General features: G+C 41.1%; 1 protein-coding gene across 2 annotated transcripts; it reads right to left on the reverse strand.

Moving 5' to 3' along the window:
• Positions 1-1,376: 1,376 nt before the first annotated feature.
• Positions 1,377-27,334, reverse strand: ALDH18A1 (aldehyde dehydrogenase 18 family member A1). Of its 2 annotated transcripts, none has more exons than XM_066323365.1 (17): positions 27,213-27,334; positions 24,443-24,666; positions 22,810-22,959; positions 22,615-22,719; positions 20,800-20,952; positions 20,160-20,250; positions 18,394-18,518; positions 15,164-15,308; positions 13,453-13,526; positions 12,706-12,805; positions 11,387-11,607; positions 7,159-7,296; positions 6,854-7,049; positions 6,586-6,707; positions 4,163-4,349; positions 3,188-3,283; positions 1,377-2,241 (listed from the first exon to the last, which is right to left on the reverse strand). In XM_066323365.1, exons 1-17 carry the CDS (start codon positions 27,304-27,306, stop codon positions 2,060-2,062), a joined length of 2,403 nt encoding a protein of 800 aa, XP_066179462.1. In that variant the 5' UTR covers positions 27,307-27,334; the 3' UTR covers positions 1,377-2,059. The 2 variants fall into 2 exon arrangements, with proteins under 2 accessions (XP_066179462.1, XP_066179461.1); XM_066323364.1 differs by having other exon boundaries at positions 20,794-20,952.
• Between the last annotated feature and the right edge of the window lie 413 nt (positions 27,335-27,747).

A 27,747-nucleotide genomic window follows, 5' to 3' on the forward strand; every position in this document is an offset into this window, starting at 1 on the left:
ACCACAAAGCACTGTGCCTCTGAGATGCGATAAGCGCGTGAGTGACGATGGCTTCCATAGGGAATATGGCACCCACCCGCAGAGAGAGCTCCAACAGTGCCCTGACAGTGCAGGTGCTCTACAGCAGCCCTGGAAAGTGGTGACTGCTGCAGCCATCAGAGAGGTGGATGAGAGCCATCAAAAGCAGAATGATGGATGAGCAAGAAGCCAAACTTTAAGACAAAAGGCTGTTATGGGCATGGCGATGCAACCCCCAGATACAACTGTCAAAAGAGAACTCACGCAAGCGGAATTGAAGGTGCCACCTGGCTCACCACTGTGAGAGATGACTGCTCAGAAACATGTGCAATATGATAGACATCAGACAGATCCACACCTTAAGCTGGAATTGCAAGACAAGAAATGCTTGACAGGCATTACGCTGATGTGGCAATGCACTTGTGACTCATGAAAGGGCCACCAAGGTGCCTAGTGATCACTAAGAGCTATGGAGACATCAAGACCCGAGAAAGGTACAGTGTACAATGCAGAAGACAGACTAAAAGAGTTTATGCAACACAGACACATGGTGGAACTGCCTTCCTAGGCACAGTCCTTACATCATGCTGAGAACTAACATGCTCCTTTGACCTGCTCCAAGGGAACTGCTCCTGACAGTGACTTTAAACCTTCCACTGACTTTAAACCCCTCCTTGCCATTGCCGACTTGCCTCCTCCCCCCTCAGCATCCTTCCTTCACCTTCACTTCGGAGGAAAGGGGTTCTGAAGCCATCTTCCTTGCTACTCGCCAGCAAGCCCAGCAGAGGAGCCTCAGGATCAGTGCCCTGCTCTGGGGCATGCCTGCTGCTGATGTCCATGCACCCGAGGCTGAGCACACGCACTGCCTATGGTCGCGACAGCACCGTGGCCCTCAAACCAGGCAAAGCCTCCCTTATATAGTCTCTGTGCTGCAAACCCCCGGTGCTGATCTGAGCTCCCCTGCTGTGCCACCTTCAGCAAACAGGAGTCGTCCACACCTACCAAGGCACCACCCACCCATGTCCTCTGGCCCTTGGCATCTGCTCAAAAGAGGAGGCACACCCTGCGGCCATCGTGATGCCCCTGTGACCAAGAAAAGGGTGCAGCAGCACCAGATCCCAAGCACAGCATGTCCACCACCCATGCCAGGCCAGCAGTGGAGAGCAGCAGGCAGGAAAGTAAACAGTGCCCTGATGGGGCGGTAGCACACCGGGACCCCTGGCAGCGCTGAAGTGGCTGCAGGATGTCCTGCAGGCAGCGCGGAGCTCCGGCTGCCAGCTGTGCGGCAGGGCTGCAGTGCACCACGGGAAGCGTTCGTGCAGGTGGAGAGCCTCATTTCGGACAAACCATCATCGAACTGCTGTTGGAGTACGTTTTATATAAAACCGAAGAAAAATAAGCTTTTGATACAAATAAGTAACAAAATTAATGTAGCAGACAATTATGTTATTTATCTACAATAGTCAACAATACAAAGAATTAGATATAAAAGGTTTTTGGTCAAAAGCTTACTATACATTTGTAACATCTGTCCCCTATTTCCAGACTGATGAAATACAAAGAAATTAAGCATGAAGCTTTCTGGCTCTCAAGAGATGCCAGGATCCTAAAACTGAAGGAAAAAAACCTCAAAACCAAAACTGCTGAGTGTGCTCTCCAGAACAGATACTTGTATAAAATAAAACTTAGGAAATAAAAATTAAGCTCCACCACCATATTTGCTACAGGGAGCACTGGGATAAAAAAGGAATGTAGTTGATACTGAAATCCTTCCTAATGTTACCTGTATGATTTGAAAAAATCTTTCTTTGGGAGAAGTGAGGTCAGTTTGCAGATACTGTCTAAGGAAACAGAAAGGGGGTGGGGGGGAAGGGATTCTCACTGACGGGATCATTTTGCATTCACTGTACTGCAAAATGACCAAGGACAATGTTTCTGAAGATTGACGAATCTGAAAAACAAACTCCTTCACCAGAGATTATCCTGAAGCCTGGACATCTTCAGAAAATAATTATACCCCTGGGTTTCCTCCCTAGTGTTTTTAGCTGGCATTTCTCTGAGGAAGAGGGAGGCTTTCATGAAGATACTTCATGCTTCCATGCTCTGAAAAGTCAGAAACAACATGATTGTCCCCCCTCAGCAACCACTTCGTAGTTAAGAGTCCTTCAATTCCCACTGGTCCGCGTGCATGGATACGGGAAGTACTAATTCCCACTTCAGCACCTGTAGGAAAAACCCAAGATAAAGGTAGTTAATCCTCCGATGATGTTTACTTCATATTAAATGTTTTTGCACCTCTAAGTAAAAAAGCTGCCTGCCTTTCAGGGACCTGCCATTCTCTGCTCCTCTCCAAATGCCAGTTCCATTTACCTGGCATAGATAGATAGAGAAGCTTGAGGAGATCAACTATTACATTATAAATTGTAATGTTCATACTTCTGGCTGCTACAGTAACTTTCAGAAAGAAAGATGCAAAAGAGAGAGAGAGGTATCTCTTATATTGCTCTTAAACTGATCTAAAGGCATAATCATTTAAAAAAGAAAAAAAGCTAAACTAGTAAAGATTATGAACTTAATGTCCTTTTTTTATCACATTGAGGAGATACCGTTGGAAGACTTTAACTGCAATTTTTAGTCACATGGAACACTGTTCCAGCTGACATAGTAACAGCATGTAGTGGAGACTTCTGATTTTCTGCCTCATCAAGGAATGTTTCCCTTGTCTTCTGCAATTCACAGTAGGTGCACCTGTTTATTTAATCAGTTGGTACTCTGGTTCCTGCCCTTCATTCCTTAACACTGCAGGACTGGCACACTGGACAGGATCTCAACCTGCCTAGCATGGTTGGAGCATTGCATTCTTTACAGCATCATTAGAAAAAGAAACAAAAGGAAAGCTGTTCAGCAGTTTCATATCCTGTATTGCATTGTTCTATCACTATATGCATGTAGCATACTTTATTGCAACTGAATAGAGCTTCAAAGGATCCAAAACATCTTTATATGAATGAATTTTCTAGGCTTCAACTTTTGTAAAGTACCTTTCCTGAAAACCTTTTATTAGACAGTAAGATAAGAGACTAATTCTGTGTTTCAGGGTTCATCCTGTCACACTTTTCACACACCAAAAAATTCTGCAGTCACAACCCTGCAGTGTCTTCCCTCTTACCAAGTCCAAACCTGTAGCCATCAGAGAATCGGGTACTGGCATTCCAGAAAACACAAGCGCTGTCCACATGCTGGAGGAAGAACTCTGCTGTTTTCTCTGGGAAAGAGGCAGAGACAAAAATAAAATCCATTACCTACCGAATGATCATGTATTCCCATAAACACAGCATAGAACAGTAACATATGTAACAACACAACTTTAACATGCAACCTTATCAGACAGTACTTAAACAGTCTGGACTAAGCCACACTCATTTTTACCTTCTTCACAGTATGCTTATCAAGTAGACACAACAACTGAAATCTGAGAAGAAGCTCGCAAAGATTAGAAGAAAGCCAAAAGCAAGTCTAACTCCCTTCAGTTTAGTCAGAGAGATTTAGTTGCATGACCAAGGAGAAAGAATACCTGCCCCAAACAGCATTTGTCATTCAAACTGATAAGTTAAGATATAGTCAGCTCTCTGTTAGTCTCAAACATGGAATGGTTCCAAATACTGAGAAATCCTAAACTCAAGTGCTATTGCAGGTAATATTTGAGAACTACAATGCAGAGATGCCACATGCAAGGTGTGAACTTGGAGGCCAGTAGCCCTAAGCAACAAGACAGACATTCAAGAGCAACTCTCTTTCCAGTGTAAATCACTAGTTCACCAGGTCCTGAGACAGTGGTTATAGTATCAAATGCATACCTTTTAGTGACATGCGTTTAAGCTCAGCAAGAGGTACAGAAACAGAAGTCTACTTGACTCACGCTGGCCAGCTGCAGAGCAACATGACCCTAAGTGCAGCTGATTCTCAGAAGTTCTGGGCTTGGTTTGGTTGGAGAGTCAACCTTTGTCTTGGCACAGTTCTAAGTAAGGTTTTGAACTGGCAGAGACCCACGAGACAAACTACTACAATGTAGTTAGTTGCACTAACACCAGGAATTAGCAGTGCAATCAAAACAGCAGCTTAAAGAAGGAGCCTGGTCACTAACCATTCTCTGTGATAATAACATCCGTATGGGAACTTCCATACTTGTGGATATGTTCAATAGCCTCTTGAACACTGTCCACCACCTCAATGCAGCACTCCAGGTCCCCATATTCTGTACGCAGAGATTTCACTTCTGAAGGACTGAATGTCAAGTAAGATGCAAACTTTGGTCCAGCATGTATCTTCACCTGCAACACCAGAAACATTTTGTTTGTGGCTACTGACCATACCAGAGCCTTTCAGGTGAAAGTGTAGCTTCTAACACTCAATATGGGATGGACAGCTGTCCCTATGGTGCTGTGTTTTGGACTTCTGACAAAAACAATGTTAAAAATACACCAATGTTTTGGCTGCTGCTGAACAGAGCTTGCACAGCATCGTGGTTCACTCTTGCCCCCTGCTCTATCGTTGTGCCCCTAGCAAGAAGATTAGGAGTGTGCAGGAAGTTGGGAGGTGACACAGCCAACAGCTGACCAGAACTGACCAAAGGGGTGTTCCATGCCATATAATGTCATGTGCAGCAATACAAGTGCAGGGGAGGGGGTTTTTGAAGAAGGTAGGCATTGCTCAAGAGACTGGCTGGGCATTGATTTTTTTGTGACAGACAGTAAGTACCTTTATCTTGTGGGTATTTTGGGGGACTGGTGAGTTTTTAGTTTTGTTTTGGAGTTTACTTTTTTATTGGGTTGTTTTCTCCTCTTTGTCCCCTTTCTTCTTCCTCTTTCCTTGACTTATCAAGCTAACTTTCAAATGACAATGTTCCTTGCTTTTGCTCTAATTTTCTCCTCCTGTCCCACTTGGAGCAGGAGAGAGTAAGCAGGCAGCTGGATGGCGCTTAGCCACCGAGTGAAGTTAATCCACAACATGCAAGCAGTGTAAGGAAAAAATACCTATACTTTGGGAAACTTGGCACATTAAGTGAATTAACTACAAGGTACAATAACTGACATGCTAGGTTGGCTACCTACCATGACAAGCTCCTAATTCAGGACTCAACTGAAGTTATTTAAAGCATTTGTATCAGTCACCAGGCAGAAAAGGCCAGTACAGCACTGCTAGGAAAACAGCTAAGATAGTGATGCCAGCCTTTGTTTCAAGACAGCAACTGCAATGCAGAGAATAATGAAAGGAATGCTTCCAAATTTGCACCTACAGACGTCTTAAAATCTTGAATGACTTTTATCCTTTTACTTTATAAATTGATACCAGCCCTGTCTGAAGCACTTCGCAAATGCAAAGGAGTTACTGGGTCCCAACCCAATAAACTGACACAGATATTTTTCCCTTTCTTACAAAGAAGATTTTAACACATTATCAACCTCTGCCAAAACATCTAAACAATGAGAGATAATTTAGAGCAGATGCAGCATAGAAATTCCATGCAAATGAAACACAAGACATTTTGTCAAGACAAGCATAAATGGGAAATAAGGCATAAGTCTAGTAAATATAAGGCTTTTAAGACAACACCTGAAAACCAGCATTTACTTGTGCGATTATAAATTACTTTAATTGCACAATCCTGCACAATATTTGCATGTTTCTTGTTGTCAGGTCAGATTAGACAGAGATAATACCCTCCCCACTGTAGAAGGTGGAAATGCACTAGTATTCATATTCCTCCCATCCAAAATAAAGACATCTACCTTGCCCTCTACCCTTCCCAATAAACAACTAAACAAGACCTTAAAAAGCCCTAAACACTGAGAACTTGCTCCTTGAGTACTTATCAGCTTCTTTTACTATAACCCTTTTAACATCATCAAAATCTATGACCTCTCTATCCTGCATTAATCACTGCCTATGCACTCTATTTGTCAAATACACAGTGGTGCTGTGTGAAAACCCTTGATTTACACGCAATCCATACTACTTCATGGATATTTCTTCTTGATGCATCTCTGCTACCTTTACTGAAAAAAACATTGCTAGCCTTTTGATATCCTTTCACATACCAGGAGGGAAAATTGGTGGGAATAAAGGGCATGCAAGAAGCAAATTTTTAAAAATACATGTATGAAGCAAGTTCAGGAAGGATGAAATCAGGAAAGGAATTCACTTGGGTAAGAAGCTAAATGAATAGATTCAGGAAGACGAGGCTTTGCATCTGGCCAAATTTGAAAGGGTTGTGTATATGCTTTTATGGCAGATTATTTTTGCTATATACAAGGAAGTATATAGCAAAGGTATCCCAGTAACAGCCTGTAGCTGTCACGAATAAGCTGCTTTCAGATAATTTCTAGAGAAACACTTGACGCTGTGTGGAGAAGCAAAGTTCATTGACATGTACAAAGATACATATGGGTAACTGAAAGGTTACGCCACATAAACATGGCTACACCAGCCAGACCAAATGCTTCTAAAGTTTTAGCAAAAAAACCCAGACAAATCCCACAAAACAAAACACAAGCATGAGTGACTAACCTGTTCTACTCTCAACATGTCTATGATCTGATCAAACAATGGCGTTCTCAGCAAGTCTCGATGAATTAAGAGAGTTTCCAGAGCATTACAGGCAGCAGGATATTCACACTTTGAGTCTCTGACTGAGGTTTAAGAGTAGATAATTGGTTACATAACATTTACAACAAAGATTTTGGATATTATATAAATTATAAATTACTGTAACTACAATGCATACTCTAAAGTTCAATTACACCCACGAAATTCAAGTCACCCTCCCACAGCTTACTTATTCGTGTGACCTTCTCAACACTGGCATCCATGTCAACATACACATGACAGATCCCTTCACTGTGTCCCATCACTGGAATTCCCTTAGCAGCTTTCTGGATATTCCTGACTAGCTGTGATGAACCACGTGGAATGATGAGATCTATCAGCTTATCCAAACGGCAGAGATCTTCTACTTCCTCTCTTGTATTCACCTGTGGTAGTTGCAATACAAAGAATTTACAGTTTGAACTCTCAAACTGTGCCCACACTTTTTATATATACCATAGCAAAGAAATAGTTGATTTAACTCTAGGTACTTACCAGCTGCACTGCATCTCTGACTCCGTGAATAGAGAGTGCTTCTTGTGTCAGATGATGAAGGATTTGATTGCTATGTGCTGCCTCTTTCCCTCCTTTAAGTAGTAAGCCATTTCCACTGGCTATGGCCAATGCAGACACCTGTCAAAGGAGTTTATCATGGGGGAAAGAAAACCTTAAATGCAATCTGGTTCTTCTGCCAGAATAACACCCACAAAATAAAAACAGGATTTTTTGTTCAGTTGACTTACTCAGTATTAATCTACAGTTATCCTTTTCATGGCTCTGAAGATCCATTACAAGTAGCAGCACATTTAAGTCTAGAAATTAAATGTGGTAGTTTCAGGAACAAACTTGAGTTTTCAGGGCACTATTGCCATGGGGAAACTAGAGTGAAGAAGTCAGAGGAAACTATGGACAAAGGGGTTTATACGAACTGGATAGATGTGTGGGCAATTACCCCAAGGAAAATAATTTTAGGAGCAAGAACACTTGTCCCTAACACCATTCCAGCAGAGAGTGGCAAATAAGTCCTTCCTATGAACAGGAAAAACATTTTCATCATGCCATCTAAAACATCAGTCATAAATAGACAACACTTGCTCTAAGTGTGGAGAAAAAAAAAAATTGAGACAATAGGCCCAGCATCATCTTTGCTTCCATGTTTATCACCAGAAGAAACTGATAGATATTGCTGCCCTTCTGTTTAAGGTGTCAGGCTGCACCCATTTAAGTCCAGTAATGCAAGAGGTTTGTGTTCTTTACTACTAAAGAGTATGTCAGACGCCATAAAGCTTGCTTTCAAAACTCTTTTCTTTTTTTTCTGGTATCCTTTTTTGCATTCCTCATCTCAACTTCATTGACAATGGCCTCACAATTTGTCCACCTACTTAGAAAAAGTTTGAAAGCATTCACTCCTTTGGAAAACGAAATCACCTCCTCTCCAGAACCTTTAGAATAAACAAACTCATTACTTTAAGTTATTTTGCTGTATTACTATCTTCTGGGAAAGATTATACATATCATTATCATCACCTGTATAGATCATCACCAAACCTACATTCATTAGAGAGTATCTATTGTATGTTGTTGAGATGCTGATGCCAAAATTAGCCAGGCTCACACATAACAAGAAGTTAGCTTGGTGACATACTTTAGATCCTGATTCATAAAATCAGGATACATCAGCCAGATACATCTTTCCCCTTCCAGTATCAAATGGGTAATATTAATCACAATACTTGATATTCTACCTCATTTGAAAAGAATATTAAAAAATAAGAAACACTTTAGAAAAACTCAATGAAGAATAACCGTCTGGGAAGTCTGCCTTACAGAACTATCGTGTGTCTTTTTAGCTTACAGAACTAGACATTAAAAAGCCATCTCACTGTATTTTAAAGGTACCTTTAAAGCATCTGCCCCGCCAGATCAGTATCACAAAGGAAAACTAAACAAATAAGCTTATTTAAGTAAACAGGCATAAGACTAAAAGAAAGGTTTTTACCTGGCTTGAAAAAATGAAAAGAATACCAAGAACTAAGACAGAAAAACCAAAAATCTGTGTGATTAAAAGTGTGGTAAATGTAATGGATAAATTAGGGTATATAATATCGTATCAAAAAGTTTGGTCTATTAAAAGCTACTCAAGGGCGTCTCCAAGATTCCAAGACCTGTGGTGCAAGCTGTGAAACCACAAAATTTGCAACAGAAATGACATGCCGGACTGGAGATGGCCCATTTATCAGGGATGGGCCTCCACTTCACGGCTGCTTGACATCTGATATCAATCTGGGTGGGGGATCCGGAGAATAATCAAATCAACACCCCAAAAGAGAAATCCGGGAAGACTATCAAATCATCTTTTCATACCTAAGGGAACCCCTTTCAAAACCTCGCTTGGAAATAAAGAGATACATGAATATTTAGACTCTCAATGGACTTAGCCTCAGGATAAATAAACTGTGTAAAAACCGTATGCTGAGACCCAGTGTGTGTGGCCGAGGTTGGATGGTACCTTTGTTACTGTCACTCTGCCCACCCAGCATTCTATCAATGTTGTCCGATTTTATTGTGGCCTTTCAATCTGATTTTAGAAAAATTGCTAAATGAATTCTTTTTATTTTGAATTGGCTTCTAATAATTAATAACAAAAAGCAGAACACAAGGTAAGGGGTTTCAAAATGGTTCAGTCTCAAAGACTAGTAGAACATGACTCTATTTCAGAGCAACAACTGGATTTGATGGAATCTATACAAAACAGTCTCTTGAAGGATGCTTGCAATTTCGCCCTGTTAGTATTAGAGGCAAACATGCGGTTTGTATATACTGACGAGAAGCTTATTAAATCTTAACCCAAACAAGCATGAGATGCAGTAGTAAACTAAGAGGAGAGAACTGCTCCTCAATCAAAGCCTCCTACGATCAGGCACAGGATGAGACAGAAATCATGCAATTCAAACATAAAGCTATCAAAGATGGTCCTCTAAAGTTGCATCAGTGTTGGGGGTTTTCCCATAAGTTGCTAGGAAACTAACTACTGGTTACTTATGGGTACTTAAGAAAAAACAAAGAAGTGGCCAAAGGAGAGGAGTGTAGCACCCGGCTTCACCTCTTTTGGTCTCTGGCAGTTTCTCTTGGAGGGAGAAGATACCGCAGAGTTTGGGGGGCAGCTGTTCTCTCTTGCTCTCAGCATCGGAAGGAGGAGGGTCAAGCCACTGCTTACTGCGGAGAGCCCAGTCCTAGGGACCTACCACCATCTGCTCGTGTGCCTGGGAATCCTCAGCTCGCCTTTCCCCACCCTGCTGGAGCGGGGCCGCTGCTGTCCCACACCCACGGCTTCTCAGGCACTGCCCTGGGTCTTTGCTACGCTGTAGCCCCACACCCCTCGCCCTATTGGGACCTCCTGCAGCTCCAGCTACCGCCGCGGAGCTTCTGATACATCTCCAGCCCGGGATTTCTGCTCTTTCCTGCAGTTCCAGCTTAGTGCTCCTCGGAGTCCTGCAGGGGAACCTGGATCAGACTACCCCAGGGTTTTGTGAAGCAAAGCCTCTCCTCCATCCCTTCCCGTCTTGGCCGAGGCGGCCATCACGAGGCTCTTGGTTTCTGTTTTGTTGTTAATGCCATAGTTGTTGCTGTTTGTTTGCCTTGTTATACGTACTAGTAAAGAACTGTTATTCCTACCCTCATATTCTTGCCTGAGAATCCTTAATTTCAAAATTACAATCATTCGGAGGGAGGGGGTTTACATTCTCCATTCTAAGGGAAGCTCCTACCTTCCCTAGCACATACCTGTATTTCAAACTAAGACAAGTAGGAAGCCTGATGTGAGTATGAGGACAGGAGGTTGGCAAGACGCAAAGCAACTACCAAGACAAGCCATCCTAAGTCTCTAAAACAAAGCAGGGGGAGGGAGGGCAGGGCAGGAAAGCCAGCAGGAGTAGTCTGGTGTAAGTTTTAAGATACAGCAAAAAGAAAGAGGAAGATATCAGCTATGCAAGGCAAGAGACCTGGTTTGAAGTCCAGGAAGACAGATGCAAATTCAACAAAGTAACATAATGGTTATCTGTAACAGAGCTGGAAGTCAGGGGAACTAGTGCCTCCTCCTTTCACAGGAACTTTTCTTACAGCATACTCCTTTTCACTGTGAAATGGGAACTACTCATAAAAATCTGGCATGAAGTACAAAGCTGTCCACTGGTTGAGCCTCACATCCTCTTAAAGTGGCTGTACCCATCAATTTCTATTCAAACGTCTGCTTGTATATTAGAGAATTTCTCAATCAAGCTTCCTAGACACCTAATGTTAATTGTGGGAAGAAATGTTGCTAATCAGGGGTTTTTTTCCTTTTCATTTTAAAATCTACTTCAGTTGCTCAGTAAAGTAGTTAGGAGTTAGAAAGTAAAACCAAGGTTGCCTCTGCAACATTAGTTCAGCACCCATAATTTCATGAATTTTATAACAGCATTTACTTACAGCAACACTTCCACAAAGTGCTGCAGAGGAAGGCATTTGCCCTTAACATACCTGCCTTACTCCTGGCATAAGACAAATGATTAACTGAACACTGCAGAAGCAAGTTCTGAGAACATCTCTGCATAAAAAATAGGGATGCCAAAAAATCAATTGTCAATGAATCCAAGCAAGAGTCCTTTGAAACAATACTTTTTGTAGTCTCTTGCTTGCTCACCAACAGAAATACCCAACAGTGTAATCTACCTTCCTTACAAACCTGTGGAAGACAGTCAGGACGAGATTCAAAGATCACGAGAAGGACACCAATTGGCACCGTCACTTGCTCCAAATCCAGGTCTTTTGCTATTCGAGTTCGTCGAATTACACGGCCCACGCTGTCCTGCGAGGATGCTGCAATCTGACGCAGACCAATAGCCAAGCTGTTCAGCTTTGAAGTAGACAGACTTAGGCGTTTTAACAAAGGGAGTGCTAATCTCCCTAAAAGAAAGAAAAAGTTCTGCTGAAGATAGATTGGTCTTCCTGGGCTCAAGCAGAAGTGACTTGAATGAGTGCTGAACCTAAGGAAAATTATGATATTTCCCACATTCTAGCAAGTAACCTACCTGAGATTAAAAATGCACAACATCAAGTCTGTTAGTCACAATAAAACCCCTCAAATATGATAACGATTTCACCCACATTTTCAATTAATGTGGTTTAAATGCTTTGTACATGAAGCAACCGCACAAACCACAAACACCCAGAAATATAAGGTGTGTTCTATTTCATGTACTGAAGGCATTCTTACTGAATTCTTCTGAATTCTTACAAATTTCTACCCTTGCAGTATTTCTGGAAGGTCCAGGCAGTGATTTCATCTTTCTGTCTTACACACAGAAACACCAGAGCACAGACACATGCATAGCGTTTCTGTGCAGACTGGGCAAGAACAACTTGAATTCTCTAGTCTGAACAGTTTCAAACAGCTAAACAGCAGTGTCCCCTCAAATAATCTGGTCAATGGTGCTTTCCAGAGAGTATTACAACTCATGACGTGTCCTTTTCATGTTATTTGCTATGCCCACATGAACACATCTCAATTCCAGCTTCTCAATGAAAAAAATCAGTCTAACACAGAAGAATGGGTTGTATCTGAGCCACCTAAAGAGAACCTTCCTCAATCAGAAGACAACCGATGCTTTGGTGAGCACCAATTTAAGTGCAGAGATGATAGTCTTCCCTTCAGGAACCAACATTCCATTAACCAGCCCAAAAAATACTGTATGCATGACAATAACAGAGATATTTATTCCATTCTTTTTTTTTTTTTTCTTTTTTTTTTTTTTTTTTTTTACAATACAGGACTTGGTGTTTTGCACTGCCTCAGTATCTTCTCTTAAGAAGGCATCTGTTTTATGCAATGGAAGGGGCTGCAGCTGTTTAGACTGACAAGCTTCCAAAATCATGGGTTCAAAAATCTGTGTCAGCCATACTGCCCAATCCCAGGTGACAGAAGATTCTAATTCTACTCATTTGTCTTGGATGCCCAGAGAGGTCCAAGATGATAGTATTACATGGAAGGATCTGAAACAGTACCTTTATTTTCAGCCTCCTCTAAGTCCTTTTTGTTTGCCAAGAGAATTTCTTCTCTCTGGTCTGTTAGTAAGTCAGCAAGACGACAAATAATCTCTGCTCTCTGAAAGAGAAAACAGTCTCTGAACTGACTTCTTACACAAAGTCCATGCTGTTTGACATTTAGTCCCTATGGTCCATTTATGCTGACTGCATCGTCTCACTATCTTAACTCTCCTGATACTTGACCAGCTGATTTTTCCAGCCTGCATCATGTCGAAAAAGAAGACTGGACGCTGCTTCAGCCTTCACGTTGCTTTTTATTATCTTGCTTTTCTTGCCCATCTTCTTCACCAAACTCACATGTCCTTCCTTTAAGAGCACCTTCTACCACATCATACTGACTGACCCAGTTGCAGAGTAGTAGTTGTCTACAGCTCCACTTTTGTATACATGTTGTATGCCAAACTCCACACAGGTGTGAACGGATCAAGTTATTCCAGTCAATTTTTCAGCAATTCTGATCACAATTCACTTCTGTGTGTACTTGATGCTATCAAAATTTTTATAAACCCCACATGAAAGCCCGTATTATTACTTCACAGCCTCAAGGAATGCAATCTTTTTGCTTTTCTTATCTTTAAACAAGCTACAATATAAACCATGGATCTGGCACAGAAATAATAGATTCTTGTCCCGAGGGGCCCATTTATGTTGTAAAACTTGCCACGCATGGACAATATTAACAATTTGGCCGTATTGTTCTGTCACCTGCTCAGGCTGTAGAGCCGCCAAGGTCCTGCCACCAGCTCGAGCCATTTCAGCCTGCTGTTCTACAGTAGGGCCTGCAAAAAAAACCAAGAATATGCTATGCAGACAAAGTAACAGCATAGGCAGAAGTGAGCGCTAGCCCGTTTGTCTTTCAATTCTTTGTTTAGAGCACAAAGGCTGGTACAATTTTTAACAAATATAGGAAAAATCTTGTATACTGCAACAGAAAAGTCTGTACTTGACACAAAAATACTGTTATGGTTCCTACATAAAAAAATCATCACAAGGATTGTGTCACAGCAAGTGTGTAGCACATATGAAAAAGACTTGACAAAGGGCAAAAGACAACAGGATACCTAAGTCTTTAGCACATAATAGGCTACTAAAAGAAAAGAGAGAAACTTTGAAAAGTTTAAGTATCCAGCTGAGGAATGCATTAATGGGAACAGACAAACAACAGTGGAAGCCAAAACCCTAGTAACAACTTGCAGAAAAATTACTTTCCCTCTGTCTGTCTTTGAATGCATTTTAGAAGCAAGGTACCGAAATTATATAAAATATGCTGCATTTCCTTTTCAAGTCACCATGTTCAGGTAGCATTTCTGCAAAGAATTCACAAGTAGCTCGTGGAAAAACTGCTATTTTTAACTCTCCTGAAATAGCCTGTAAACCAGGTGACTTGAACCCAACTTCCATCTAAGAAGAGTCCCATGAAATTGCCAGAGTAGAAATTATAGAGAAGTATAGTAGGAAGTGTAAGAAAAGAACCTGTGGACGTGGGATTAATTAAACTAATTTAAGACATCTTAAACCTGCTTTTTGAAGCGGTATCATACTTTACAAAACATGGCATTTTTTAGTGTTCTTGGAGAAAAAAATATGTAGGTAAGCAGATATAATTGGTTTCCAGAAGTTACTTGAATTTCCAAAGTGTGGGTTTTCGAAGACAGAAGACAAAGAGACTATTGGAGTAAACACCACAACAGTCCATGGGGACGGACTTTTGCTACCTACCACATTCGTGACTTGGAATGGGATCACAAGATTAAAAGCTTTACTGCTGATACCAACTTCTTATAGTGGGACTAAACAAAAAGGCACTTAAGCACAGTGACACCGAGTGCATTTAAAAGATGATTTGACATATTTATACAAGAAATCCATTATGGATTACTATACACAAAGAAATTCACTTGGCTTGAAGTGTAAGTCCCAAGTACCACTCCAGTATCTATTCTGCTAAGGTCATGGATCTTTGGTCCAATTTTATCCAGCAATTATTACACAGCCCCAGCAATGTAGTGGCAGGAAAACATTCCTAGCTACTGTACCAGAAGACTGAGTTGTAAAAGAAACAAATGATACAAAATAAACCTAAACACTACCTCAGTTCAGTAGCACATTCTATATCCGTATTTTCGCACTGAAATCATGGATACTTGATGGTATTTCTTAAGACTACAAAATGTAAAACTTCTACTCTACTCATTGTGTTCTTCAAATGAAAGTGTGATGCACCAGTTTATCAGCTGGAGGGAAGAAGAGCAGGGAATTCAGCAGTTTATATCTCTACTTTAGAAATTACCTTTCAGAATCCATTTTGCAAGCAGAGGTTGGTTTCCCAGTTATTGCACAGCTCTAGACAAATTTTAACTTTCATTTTTCAGGAAATCTCTACAACTCTGAAGGTACACATTAACTCTGTACTCACCTGCAGGTTTTACCTCTGAAAAAAACGTTCCAACTTTTTTCCCTTCTACAATATCTGTGATGACATGACCTGAGATCTTTGGGTGGGTTCCATTTGCAATCACTACTGAAGTGCCTCCTTGCAGGGCCCACAGAGCTGCTTTCACCTACAGGAAAGGACAGAGCCAGTTGCAAGAGATTCACTGGTTATTTGAATCACCACTCTCAACAAGACTTCTTGGTCTGCTCTGATGTCCAGATTGATCGCTTATGCTTTCAAAGAGCATTCATCACACTTTGGGAATCTCTGAACTTCAGTGTTGGAAGACTGGCATTTGCTTAATCCTTCCACAGTATGTTAAATTTACATCAGGATTAATAATTAATGAGGGTCCTTTGAAATTGCTGTGCACTGATTGGTCCTAAGATTAGCCTCTTTGCACATTTTTGATCAGAACACGATTTCTCTCAAATCCCAGATGCTACCTGCTGAAGAGAAACCACTGCCAGTGGTCTCCTTTATTTCTTTCCCCAGTCAAGGTATGGGCAATATTATCCACTTCTATATTTAATTATGTGTAATTTATTTAATTGCAAAAGCTTCTCTGCTTACTCACTTCTATGCTTTCCTAATATGGTTCTAAAATTTGATATTACTATGGTTCTACAATTTGGTGTTACAGTCTCACTATGAGACACAAATGTCAGATAGGCCTATCACATCAAACTTGGCTACCAAAAAATTATCAGCTGCTTCATTATTGCTCAAATTTCATGCTGAAAATCGAGATTTGTCCTTTGGGCCTCTGTTTTCCATTACTGATGCTACAGTTTTCAAAAAATGTCACCTACCTTCTCAACTGTAGCAAAATTTTGTTAGAACACCTGCATCAAGAGTTGCCTCTAGGTGGCTCAAAAGACACCAAGCAACTCTGATTATTACTTTTACAATAAAAGTAGTCTCTGACCTTGGCAGCTTTACCTTCAATACCTGAAACTGTTTAATCTATCCTAGAAGCCAGATAAGAGAAAGACATTTCTGAATAAGCTTTGTACATCCCATAGTTGGAAATGCCTCCTCCTTTTGCCACCTTCCAGTCCATGCTCTGATATCTAAGAGTGTACCTAACCTGATTCTTTAGAAACGGCAATAATCAATAACATAACTAGTGGAGAATTTTACTTTGGTCTTTTCCTACTTAGTCAAGATCTGCTTTGGTTTTTACAGACAACTTTCCATATACGTCCCAGAGAAACCTGCAGCAATTAATACTACAGCAGTGCATCATTCAGCCTCATGAAAGACATATGCTGAAATTGCTCAACACACCCATATTTATGTACCCACAGCAATGAATACTGAGACCACCTGACTCCACACAGCACTAAAACCCATTAGCCCTCCCACCTCTGCTAATCTCGCACTCAAAAACCAAAGTACCTTGGTCTCCACCAATATATCCTTCAAAAGCTAACAGTACATTGTACAAACTCAGAAAGGAGAGGGAGGTACCATACCAGATTTAAGAGGCAGGGATTCCCAAACTCTTTGAATAAGAAAGAATTGAGGATTGACTCTTATTTCAATTTAAAACACTAAAATACAGTTCCAAATGTCACCTTTTAAAATCTACTGGAGTGTAATTCTTAACTTGCTTTTTTCAATTCACATGGACCTAAAAGAAAACCAAAGGATCCTATATACCATTTTATGGTACTCCAAGAATAGCTGAGGCTGGAAAGGATCCCTGGAAATCATAGTCCAGCTGCCTGCTCAAAGCAAGGTCAGCTAGAGCAAGTTACTCAAGACACCATCCAGTCAGGTTTTGAACATCTCCAAACAGAGAATCCACAGGCTGTCCTGGCAACCTGCTCCAGCGCTTCAGCAACCTCACTGTAAAATTCTTATATTTCAGTTTAATCACTGGTATTTCATTCTGTGCCCATGGCCTCTTGCCTGTTGCCTGGATACTACTGATAAGAATCTGGTTCTGCCTTCTCGTCAGAGTCTGTCCAAGGATGTGATATGCCTCACGACTGTCTCCAATGACTGAGGACTGAGACCCCAGACTCTGAAAGGAGCCCTGGCCTGGCTGAGCTGGAATGTTTGCCAAGTCTCGGAGGACTGGTCTGCATCTCCATGAGAACGGAGTGCAGGAACAATGGAACTGGTCACAGTGGACTGAGCCAAGGTTACTTGCCCAAACTGGTCTGTCCCTACCAGAACGGTGTGCAGCCTGCTCCTAAGCACCCAACCTCAACACAGGTGGCTCCTGCTCTGGCTCTGGGCCCCACATTTTGCCTCAACACAGGTGGCTCCTGCTTTGGCTCTGTGCCCCTCTTTGGTCCCCGCCTTGACCAACCTATAAAACCCTGGAGACTCTCGCTCACTTCTGTGATCACCCCACTGGAGAAGATTGTGTCTATAGGCATCTCAGCCTCAAGGACTCATCCCTCCACGTTGGTAGCTATAATCCCCTTACCCTTTCTCTCCCTTTTCTTACTATTCTTTATTTCTCTCCCAACTATTGCCTTTTGGTGGCACTAAATAAAGGTGCACTTTTTATGGAGTAAACTGAGTTGTCCCCTGCTGTGTCTTTTGCACTCTGAGATTCTTAAAACAAACCATCAGGTCCCCTGCATATATTTGCAGACCCTGACACTTTAAAACCTTTCTTCAGCTACTTATACCCAAACCTTCTCTTTTCTGGTGTAAACAATCCTAGCTCTCAGCCTCTCTTAGAGTGACAGTGCTCCAATTCTTTTACTATATTCATGGCTCTCTCTTGGTTTCACTGCAGCCTGCCACGTCCTTCCTGTACTGCAGTGTCTATAACCAGACACAACTGTACAGATGTCGTTTCACTACACCTGAGTAGATGTTTCACTAGAGCTGAGTAGATGAAAATCATCATTTTCCCGGACCTGCTGGCTGTATTCTTTTCCATACAAACCAGGACACTGTTGGCCTGCTTTGCCCGAAGGCCAAATTGCTGGTGTACATTCCGTTTGGTGTCTACCAGGACCCCTATACCATTTTCACTGAACCTGCATTCGATGCAGTCAATTCTCCAGTCAATACCACTGTCCCTAGGCATAAGACTCAGCATTTCTTTTTATTGAACTCCTAAGGTTCCTGCCTGCCCATTCCCGCAGTCTGCCAAGATCCATCTGAACAGCAGCACAAAGCACAATCATCTCATGTAGCTCCCTCTCCTTCCCGATTATGAAGCAAATATTCCATATTTCTACCTTGGCTTCCATGCCACCCATTCCCACTCGGGATTTGGTTCCAAATGTTACAGACTGCTGGTCTCCTGGGTAGAATATGTCAATAAGCTTTGCGTCATCAGACCCCGGAGGGCTGTCAAAGAGTCCTGAAATAAATAATAAAAATTAGTCATACACCCTCATGTCCAAAGCTCACCCATGGGAAGAAAGAAAGAAAGAAACAAAAAACCACCAAAAGACACACATACACACCCAAACAAACCAACCAACCAACATGGGGCTAAAAAGCTGTGTTCTGCTTCATAGGATTGAAAACTTCCACTGAACCCTTCTTTTTGTGGGACTGCAAGCACAAAATTCTTAACTGGCAGACCCAAAAAGTACAGGTTGGTTGAAAGCTCAAAAAATAAGAAAGTAAAACCCCACATGCTACATAGCAGCAAGCAAGTTAGGATGTAATGACATTGGGTTGAGGTCTGAGACAGTTTTTAAATGTTTGAAATCAGGGTTTACATACAGGAACCCACATCTGAAAGGGCAAAGAATAGTCCTCCTCACCAAAGACTCAGATGATATTCTTAAATGGTGGGTTGCACAGTGAGAAAACAGGCAATTCAGAAACATGTAAAAAGGGTAACTATTGAATTCTTAAGAAAATGAAGGAACACAACACTACAGAGACATTCTCTTATATAGCATTTTTTAAAATCAAGTAATTTAATGTCACTATGCTTGGAATTGAATGACACTTTGGTTGACCTAATATATTAAACTTCAACTCTGCCACTACACTTCCAGAAATTCTATGTGCACAAATACTGCCACAACAAATTAGAGAGCGGTCTATCTGTACCCAACCCTTGATAGCTTGGGAAGTGGAGAACATCTTCCCATAAACAAGTTGTCACGATGAATGAATAAGCTTGGACGACAGGTATGCTGTTTTTTGGTTTTTTTTAACTCTTTTGACTATTGCTTTTATAAGTTGTTCTGAGACAGTCATTTTGACTAGAAGTAATCAGGAAACCTGGCTGCATCTGCTAAAAGAAACTGTGCTTATGGAAAGACACTTCTTTCCTCCTCAGGGCCCCAAGCATGTGCTGAAGGCCAGGATCTACTGAAAGAAACCCATCTAGAGAAGATGAAAATAGTATGTGACTTACAGTGGTGTGGACTGCATTAATCTGAAACTGTGCCCACTACCCTCCTCACTCTAGAAAAGGAAGTTCAACATCCGTAGGTGACAGGCTTATGTCACAACAGCACAGCTCAGAAGGACCAGAGGTGTGTAAGCCATAAGTAAGGGAAACTTACATAAGAAAAAGCTAGCTAGAGCCAGGTATCTGGAAAGTAATGACCAGGATTTGCAATACGCTGATAATTCAGAGAGAACCTGCTGCCAGAAGAAACAAACTAGTGCAGAATAGTATTTGGTTTATACTCCTAATTCAGGACACATAGCTTTTATCCTGTGTACTATTCCTGACTGTCATACAACTCTGAGAAGCTAGCAGAAGTACTATAGCACATGTGGTGTTCTGGGATCTGGAACAGGTCTCAGGTTCACATGCATTCTCACCCACTCAGATTCAACAGTGTGTCAGACAGCGCTTGGCTTATGCCACAGCATCAACATTGGGTATAGGCCTTAAGGAGTTACTGTAGTACATTCCAATTGTCCTTGTAAAAGAGATGAACTGAAGAAATTAGTAAAACAGGAAAAGAGGTTGGTTTGACAGTCTGATGTGCTTCACTAAAACCAAAAATTAAAGAAATTACTCACAAACCTTCCACATCTGAAAGAACAATCAGGAGATCAGTTTTCATTTCCACAGCCAGTCGTGCTGCCAGACTGTCATTATCCTTCACACTGATTACCTGCAATACACATGCATATCAGAAGCAGTGAATAGCGTGAGGAACTAAGAAATATTTGGTGCCAACATAAAAAAGTAATCTACCTCAGCACTAACAAGTCCTTCTGAGCTATTTTTTTCACACCCACTGGAAACTTCAAAGGTGATCTTGGTATGAACATACATATGATTCAGTGAAGTGGTATCCAAATGACAAGCATAATCATCAGTACTTGCATCTCCATCTTAGTGCCCACTGAAAGGGCAAGAGGCACTAACTGACACTGTTTTAAGAAGGGGTGCTGGATTAGACAACCTACAGAGGCATGCTTACTTTTAGTAAAGCAGACAATATTTGCCCTGGTTTCACCCCACAACACTGTATCACGCCAAATACAGACAAGTCAACACAGTCTTCCAGTACCCTCTGTCCATGTACTAATTCTGTATTTTTGTTTCTCTGATGTAGACTTCAGAGGTCCCCGGTTATGCCATCAGACAAGTACACATTAGCACTGCACCATCCACAAGCAGGCCCCCGCCCTCCTTGCAATACTTTACCCACATTTACCCCCTGGAGATCACTGTTTGGCTCTGGAGGTGGAACAACTGCATCGTTAGTGTTAATTATAGGGACAATATTCATCCTTAAAAGCTCATGTAATGTTCCATTTAAGTTGCGACGCTTTTGTTCATCGTGGAAATCCAGATTGGTGACTAAAATCTAAAAGGAAGAAAGAAACTACTTAGCCTACCACCTTTTGTGGGAATTGACAGTGGTCAGAAAATGGATTCTTAGGCTCCAGGCAGAAGCTTGAAGCCTGTGGGAAAACCAAGTACAGAACTCTCTCAGTCTGGCCTGGAAAATCTATAAGGAGGAGCCCCAAACAATCCCTGTAGATCTTCTCCTCCTCCTGACACCTGGTGTTTTTCCAACTTGTTTACTGGTAGAGATGGTTACAAAAAGGTAGTGCCCCTAAAGGACCAATCCTATTCATTGTACCAAAACACTGTATAAAAAAAAAAAAATCTGTCTCTCAATAAACTTTGCACTAAGCCCTCTGAAGAAATCGGAGTTGTACGTGTTGTTACACGAGCCGTCCTGAATCGTAACGATAATCTTTCCTATGAGAACATCATATCAACTTATGTATTAACATAACGGAACAGCCATGCCTTTTGGGTCACTAAAGAAACAAAAGCCACATTTAAAAGATATAGAATACAAGTGAGAAATGTTCTTTCCACAATATTATCAGGTTTATGCCACTGAAGCCTGTAATAGCCTATCTCAAGCTGGTAGGTCACACACTCTAAAAATGAACTTGGAAAAAAATATCGTAATCAGAATGTCGATGCTCATGATAACTACTAAGACCCTAGACGATTTCAATAGATTGCTCAAGACACTGCCTTCCCAGTTTTTCCTCCCACTTTAACGCTCCTACTTGCAGCAAACAGAAGGGATGCTTTATATCAAGGCTTTTCTTCCACTCACTAGAATTCACTTGCTCTTCTGAAACAATCTTGCCTCCTGCATGCAGATAGCACCCCGTTCTTTTGGTATTTTAAGACAAAAAATACTCTAAGTGTCTGCTCTGGAGAGAATTTTTTTCTTGTTTTCACTCTGCTTGAGAACTAAGCAAACAATTCCACCACTCAAATGTACCACAGCGCTTGGAACCAATGTGTATGCTAAGATTTTTGGCATGGGCAATGAATTCTTTTATATCAACGGAATGATAGTTATCTACAGATTTGAACAAGATTACAATCCAGCACAACCTATAGTGATTTTTAGCTACATTATAAACAATTTGAGTATATTTGCTCAATCATATTACAGTAAGAAGTTCCTCCAAGAAGACTCCATACTAGGCTCCTAAATTCTTTACAAGCATCTATACAAATAAGGCCTTACAGTTAAAGCAATTCTGTATTTTCAGAGTATCTAAGATAAGCAAGTCTGCTTAGTGTAGTTCAGCTGATACAGTCGCAGCCTTCAGTATAATACCCAGGCCAGGGATACCATCACCCACAAGCTGGGAAGGTTCAAAGAGCAGACACACAGCAAAATCTGAAGTGTGGATATGCACTTCCATCATCTTTACAGAAAGTGTCGCAGTTTAGTCACTTGCGGTTTTTAAACCCTCATTTTGGACCACCAACTTCAGCTTTTGTGAAGAGATCTTAACAGAGTCTCCCTGCTATAAAAGAGCAGGACACACCTGAACTCCAAAGAGAAAAAGAATATTAATTTTATCTTGACAATAGATAACTCCGTTTCAGAAATATTTAGCAAGGCACTCTTGCATAAGCCACCATTTATGTGACAATAGTAAACTCCAAAACAGCAAGTCAGTCTCGGAAAAAAGGAATGCCTTACTTGAGCTGCACAGATGCTGTACTGTGTAAACATGGCCTCATACAGAGCCATTAGTCCACTCTGCCCAGCTGCTGCACAGGCTCGGGCCTCCAAGACTGGAATAGCCTACAAAGACAAAGAGCAGCTGTCAGGCAGTGACTTGAACAGGCAGTACCCAACACTCAAGGAAAAGCAGCAGTGCCACCAGCCTCTCACCATATCTTTCAGCTGACTCTGGCCTGAATGAAGTGCTTGCCTCACACTCTGAGAAAGCAAGATCTCATGACGCAACCGCTGCTTTCCAAAAGCTACAGCCCCACTGGTGACAATCATCATCTCTCGGCCCTGATTTTGCAGCATTGAGACCTGTAAGTAAAGGAAATAAGAAATAGGGCCTGGCATATGATCAGTGAGAACAAGACAGTCCTGGCTACTACAGCCTTATGCTCACCAGTTCCTGCTAACACAAGCATTTTGATTTCTTCATGGATGTGTAAAGCATCACGATACTTCTGCACACCTTCCTAGCCACTTGGGAGCTACGCCAGGACTGCATGCAATCTATAACTTCTCATAAACCTTTTCACAATACCAGTTTTTGTGACAGAAAAATGCTTGAATCCATCCATTCCCAAAGCTACCATTATACAGTAACTTTGAATTCTGCAAGTGAAGAGGCCAACTCTCAATAATAAAGTTTTCAATTACTTCCTCCTTGCATGTATCTAGCAAGATTTCTTTCAAAGCCTGACAGCTAAATGTCTTACATGAATTTAATATATTAACTTTACTTCCCAGAAAGGACATGACCAGCGCTCACCAAGATAACCCTTTCATTTTGGAGAAGAAGACTTGATCCCATCAGTTTTTCCTATAATTAATGAGGTTTCAGGCTTTTCTCTGGAGGAACTCTGCAAATGTTCAGGTGACCAAGAAGGGTTGACTTGTTTTGCAGAGTTCACATACTTCAGTGCCACCTTCCCACTGGAGACAATTAATGCCCCAGCCATGTCTTACTTATTGCACAAAACCTCACTGTGAAAATCTCTCCCTTTATACTGGGTTCGGCCAAGATGGAGGCAACGTTCTTTATATGGGTCTGTATGATACTGTGTTCTGGATTTCAGTTCTGAAACAGTTTTGATAACATTCCAATGTTTTGCCTATTGCTAAACAGTGCTTGCACAGCATCAAAGCCTTATCTTTCCCCCATGCTGAGCAGCACTTGCACAGCCATCAAGGCTTTCCTTGTTCCACCATATCCCATCCCCGCAGGTAGGCTAGCAGCTGGGGGTCAAAGTTCAGAGAGGACACACTTGAGACAGCTGACTTTAAGCTGGCCAAAGTGACTTTTCACACCATATAATGTCACACACAGTAACAGAGTTGCAGAACAATAAAACGCAGGAGGTTGCCTTCCAAGGTGGCCACCACTCAAGAACTAGCAGGAGGGCATCGGTTTGCTTGTGTGAGGTAGTGATTGCCATCATAGATTTCTTTCCCCCCGTCCTTGACTTATTAAACTATCTTTATTTCAATCCATGAGTTTTCTTACTTCTGCTCTTCCCATTTTCTTCCCAATACCACTGGTGGTGGGGCAGAGGTGAGGGGAGCAAACAAGAACCTGTGTGGATGGTTAGCTGATAGTCAGGATCAACCCACCACACCTTCAAAAACAATTTACTGAGTTACATGGTTTATAGTACTGCAGCATAAGGGGCTGTAAAGGGAAAGGCTACCACACTCTTTTACAGAGTATCAATATTTTATGATGGTTTACTACAATCTTCTGTAGCATCCAACAATCACGGAGTACCTGAAGTTAACACAAATGTTGTCACAGAATTACCTGCTCTACAATAGAAGCCAGCCTCCCAAGAGCCAAGCCACACTCATCCCCTCGAGTAACAACAGCACTACCCAGCTTTACTACAATCCGTTTTGCATGCTTCAGCTCACTGCGGTGCGCAAATGATTTTCCATGTGCACGGCTGAGTGGCACTGTGATAAATGGAATGTTGCTCCAAAAGCGGATGGGTTCATTCCTTAATCTTTGGTTATGGCAGGGGAGATCTGTGGATAAAGAAAGAAAAGAAAAAAAACCCAGTTTTAAGTGTTTCATTCAGACTTTTAACCCCTCACAATACACACTTGCCAGTAGCTAAGAATGAGAAGCTAGCTTTCAATTCACCAAAACAGTGAGAAACAGGACTATCTGAGCAGCACTAACCATCCCTAAGAAATAGAAGGCAATAGCCTGTATAGCTCACATCTCAAGGACTAGTTTTAAAAACAATCTCCTTTGTTTTGCTTCATTAGATACAGTTAAGAGTTTTCCTGCCTGAAGTAGCACAGAAAGCCTGACTGTTAGAAAAGAAATACAGCTTTTACAACACCTCTAAGCCAGGTATTTTTGCACATTGCTCAACTAGGGAGAATTGAAGGGGCATGACAGACACACATTAAGCCCTGGAACAGGCCTCCTGAATGTGTGTTTGTCTTCCAAGCCTGTCAATGTTCAGGCGGCATTTGGACAATGCCCATAGTGTGCTTTAGCTTTGGGCAGTTCTAATGCATCAGGCTGTGAGACTAGGTGACCACTCTAGAGTCGTACAACCAGCTATTCTTTTCTAGTCAATCCTAACCAATGTTTCATCTGAAGTTGCAGAGGCTTCTTTACAAATCAGTGAACTGAATCCTATGCCATGGTCAGAGTTACCCGATTATATTTAATACATTCAGTACCTCTGATTTTGGTGCTTTGTAATACACAGTAGATCCATTTTTAAGTTAAAGTGACTGTTCTTGGTGTTACTGGAGAAAGACACGAATAAACATAGTGCTACATTAAAAAAACACCTTCCAATTTAACAATGCTTTAATTAAGTAAATCTTTCACTCATTATACACACAGAAGAAGTTTAAGTGACTAATCCTAAGTGAAGGCTGCACTAACATGTCACATTTTAAAACAGAAAATGGAATTTAGACAGGAGTTTCATTTGCCCAAATTTTCACAAGGAATACTTGTGACTAAATAAGGTCTACAATACATAGGAAAGACTGGGCAAAGGAGTACAATTTGACTGTTGTTTCCAGCATTACACCTTACTATTTAGTACTACTATTTTGTGTTTGCCTAACCTACACAGTATAATTAGAAAGGAGTTTATTTCCAGTTCTCTTGGCTTCAGACTTTAGAAGGTTCCAAGAAGGTAGCTACTCTAAAATAACTAGTATCTGAGAAAAAACCTTTTACTTTTCTTAGGAAAAAGACAACAGTTCTAGAAGAAGCAGAGAATTCAATTCATCCCCTCTAATGTCCTAATCATTAAGTTTGCTCTATGGCTGCATAAATCTACCTTTTTTAGTTATTTTACATTGGACTGAGATATGAAATCAGCTCCTACACTACACATGCAAAACATTTCTGGAGATGCAAGCCCATTAACTTGCTCCACATGCAATTAGGGAGAAACTGACATAGCCATCCACTCCAGGTTTTGGACAAGTAGGCTTAAAGGCATTCCAATTTTTATATCCTATATGTGTCAACAGCTTAACTTCCTTAATAAAGAAAGGGATGCATATGAAACATACTTAAGTATTTGGTATTGCAGATCCTTCTGTGTAGCCTGCAAAGGCTGGCTTCCAGGAGTAAAGAAGCAGAATTTCAAAATACACAAGCTGAACAGAAAAAAAACCGTGGAGAACAAACAGAAAACAGTGGAGAAAAAAAAATATCCCTGTGATACATGATCACTCCAGCTTTAGATCACAACTAATGAAGTGACAAGAGCTGCTCCACTGCTGGATACTGTCAATACTTGGGAATAAACTTTTCATAGTTAACACTGTGAAAATTACTGACTTCAGAATATGAGGAATATTTAGAAATATTACAAATAGAGAAGTAACAGAGCTGCAGCTCATAAATAAAAAGTTTAGAATTTTCAAGATTTTAACATCTAATTCATATAGTAATTTATAAAAAAGAACTGCTAATACACAGACCAGTGCGAAATGCATTTTGCATGCAATGGTAAACAGCTACTCTCTTGATCTAGTAGAGTTTATCTATCCTCGCCTTTTGTATTTTAGATCACTAATCAAGCAGACACTGAATGGTCCTCTTAAATAAGGTTTTCAGGGAAGAACTACATAGAGCACCTATGTATGTACACTCAAGTTCCCTGCATGCATCTTTCCACTTGAATTTAATCCAAGTAAATTTGAGGTTTTTTTTTCCTTTGCTCTACTCAAGACATCTGAAAATGCAGATGGGGGAGCTGACATAATCAGATCTTGTTTTCCAGGAATGTTTGAGGTTGAAATAAAGAACTCTTACAGCAGCAGTACTTTTACAACTGATTTTTTTTTCCTTGAAACGTATGTCAGAATGAAAAATACACAAACTCAGACATCCAGCTGAATATTATTGAGTTAAGGGAGAAAGTAACATTGAGAAAGTAGAGCCTCAACTACAGCTCACTTCAGGGGTTGTAAGTTTTGAATTATGTTAATGAGATGATTTTCCTTTCAACACAGGAAAGAGCATAGGCATGCCCAGACACATACTGACCAACATTTTAAAAACGTGTGCTTTCTCTCATACATACATAAGCGGGAAATGGCTGCGGCGGCTTGCGGCGGTAACACAAAGCACCATCCAGGGCGACGGACAAGAGGGCTCAGAGCAGCTCGACACAACATTTTGAGATGCCTTCTGCAAATCAAAGATATCTGCAAGTTAAAACAAAAGGAGGAAGGAGGAAAACTGATTAAGTATCAATGACTTTCCATCTATATTTCTTTCCTTGCCCACTCCCCCAGTCCAGCTCCTCTTTTCCTATAATATCTTAATACAATTTCCTCATGCTCACTCTCCATTTTCCAGAATTTGCACACAGACTATGATATAGAAGAACTCAAGGCTCCTCTTCCCTACCTGCTGCCAGATCTTTGTTAAAGGTGAAGAATAAAACATGGCTCCCTGAGAAGGGAAAACACTATTAGTAAACAGTACCTACAATGGATAAAAGTAGTAATTTTTTTTTTCATGGAGAAGCCTGGAATAAAAAGAAAAAGAAAAAAGTAGAGAGGTTGTATCAAACAGACTTCTCTGTACACCCCACAACAGAACATCTACTATAC

The sequence above is a fragment of the Sylvia atricapilla genome, chromosome 8 (genome assembly GCF_009819655.1).
Source record: "Sylvia atricapilla isolate bSylAtr1 chromosome 8, bSylAtr1.pri, whole genome shotgun sequence".
NCBI lineage: Eukaryota > Metazoa > Chordata > Aves > Passeriformes > Sylviidae > Sylvia > Sylvia atricapilla.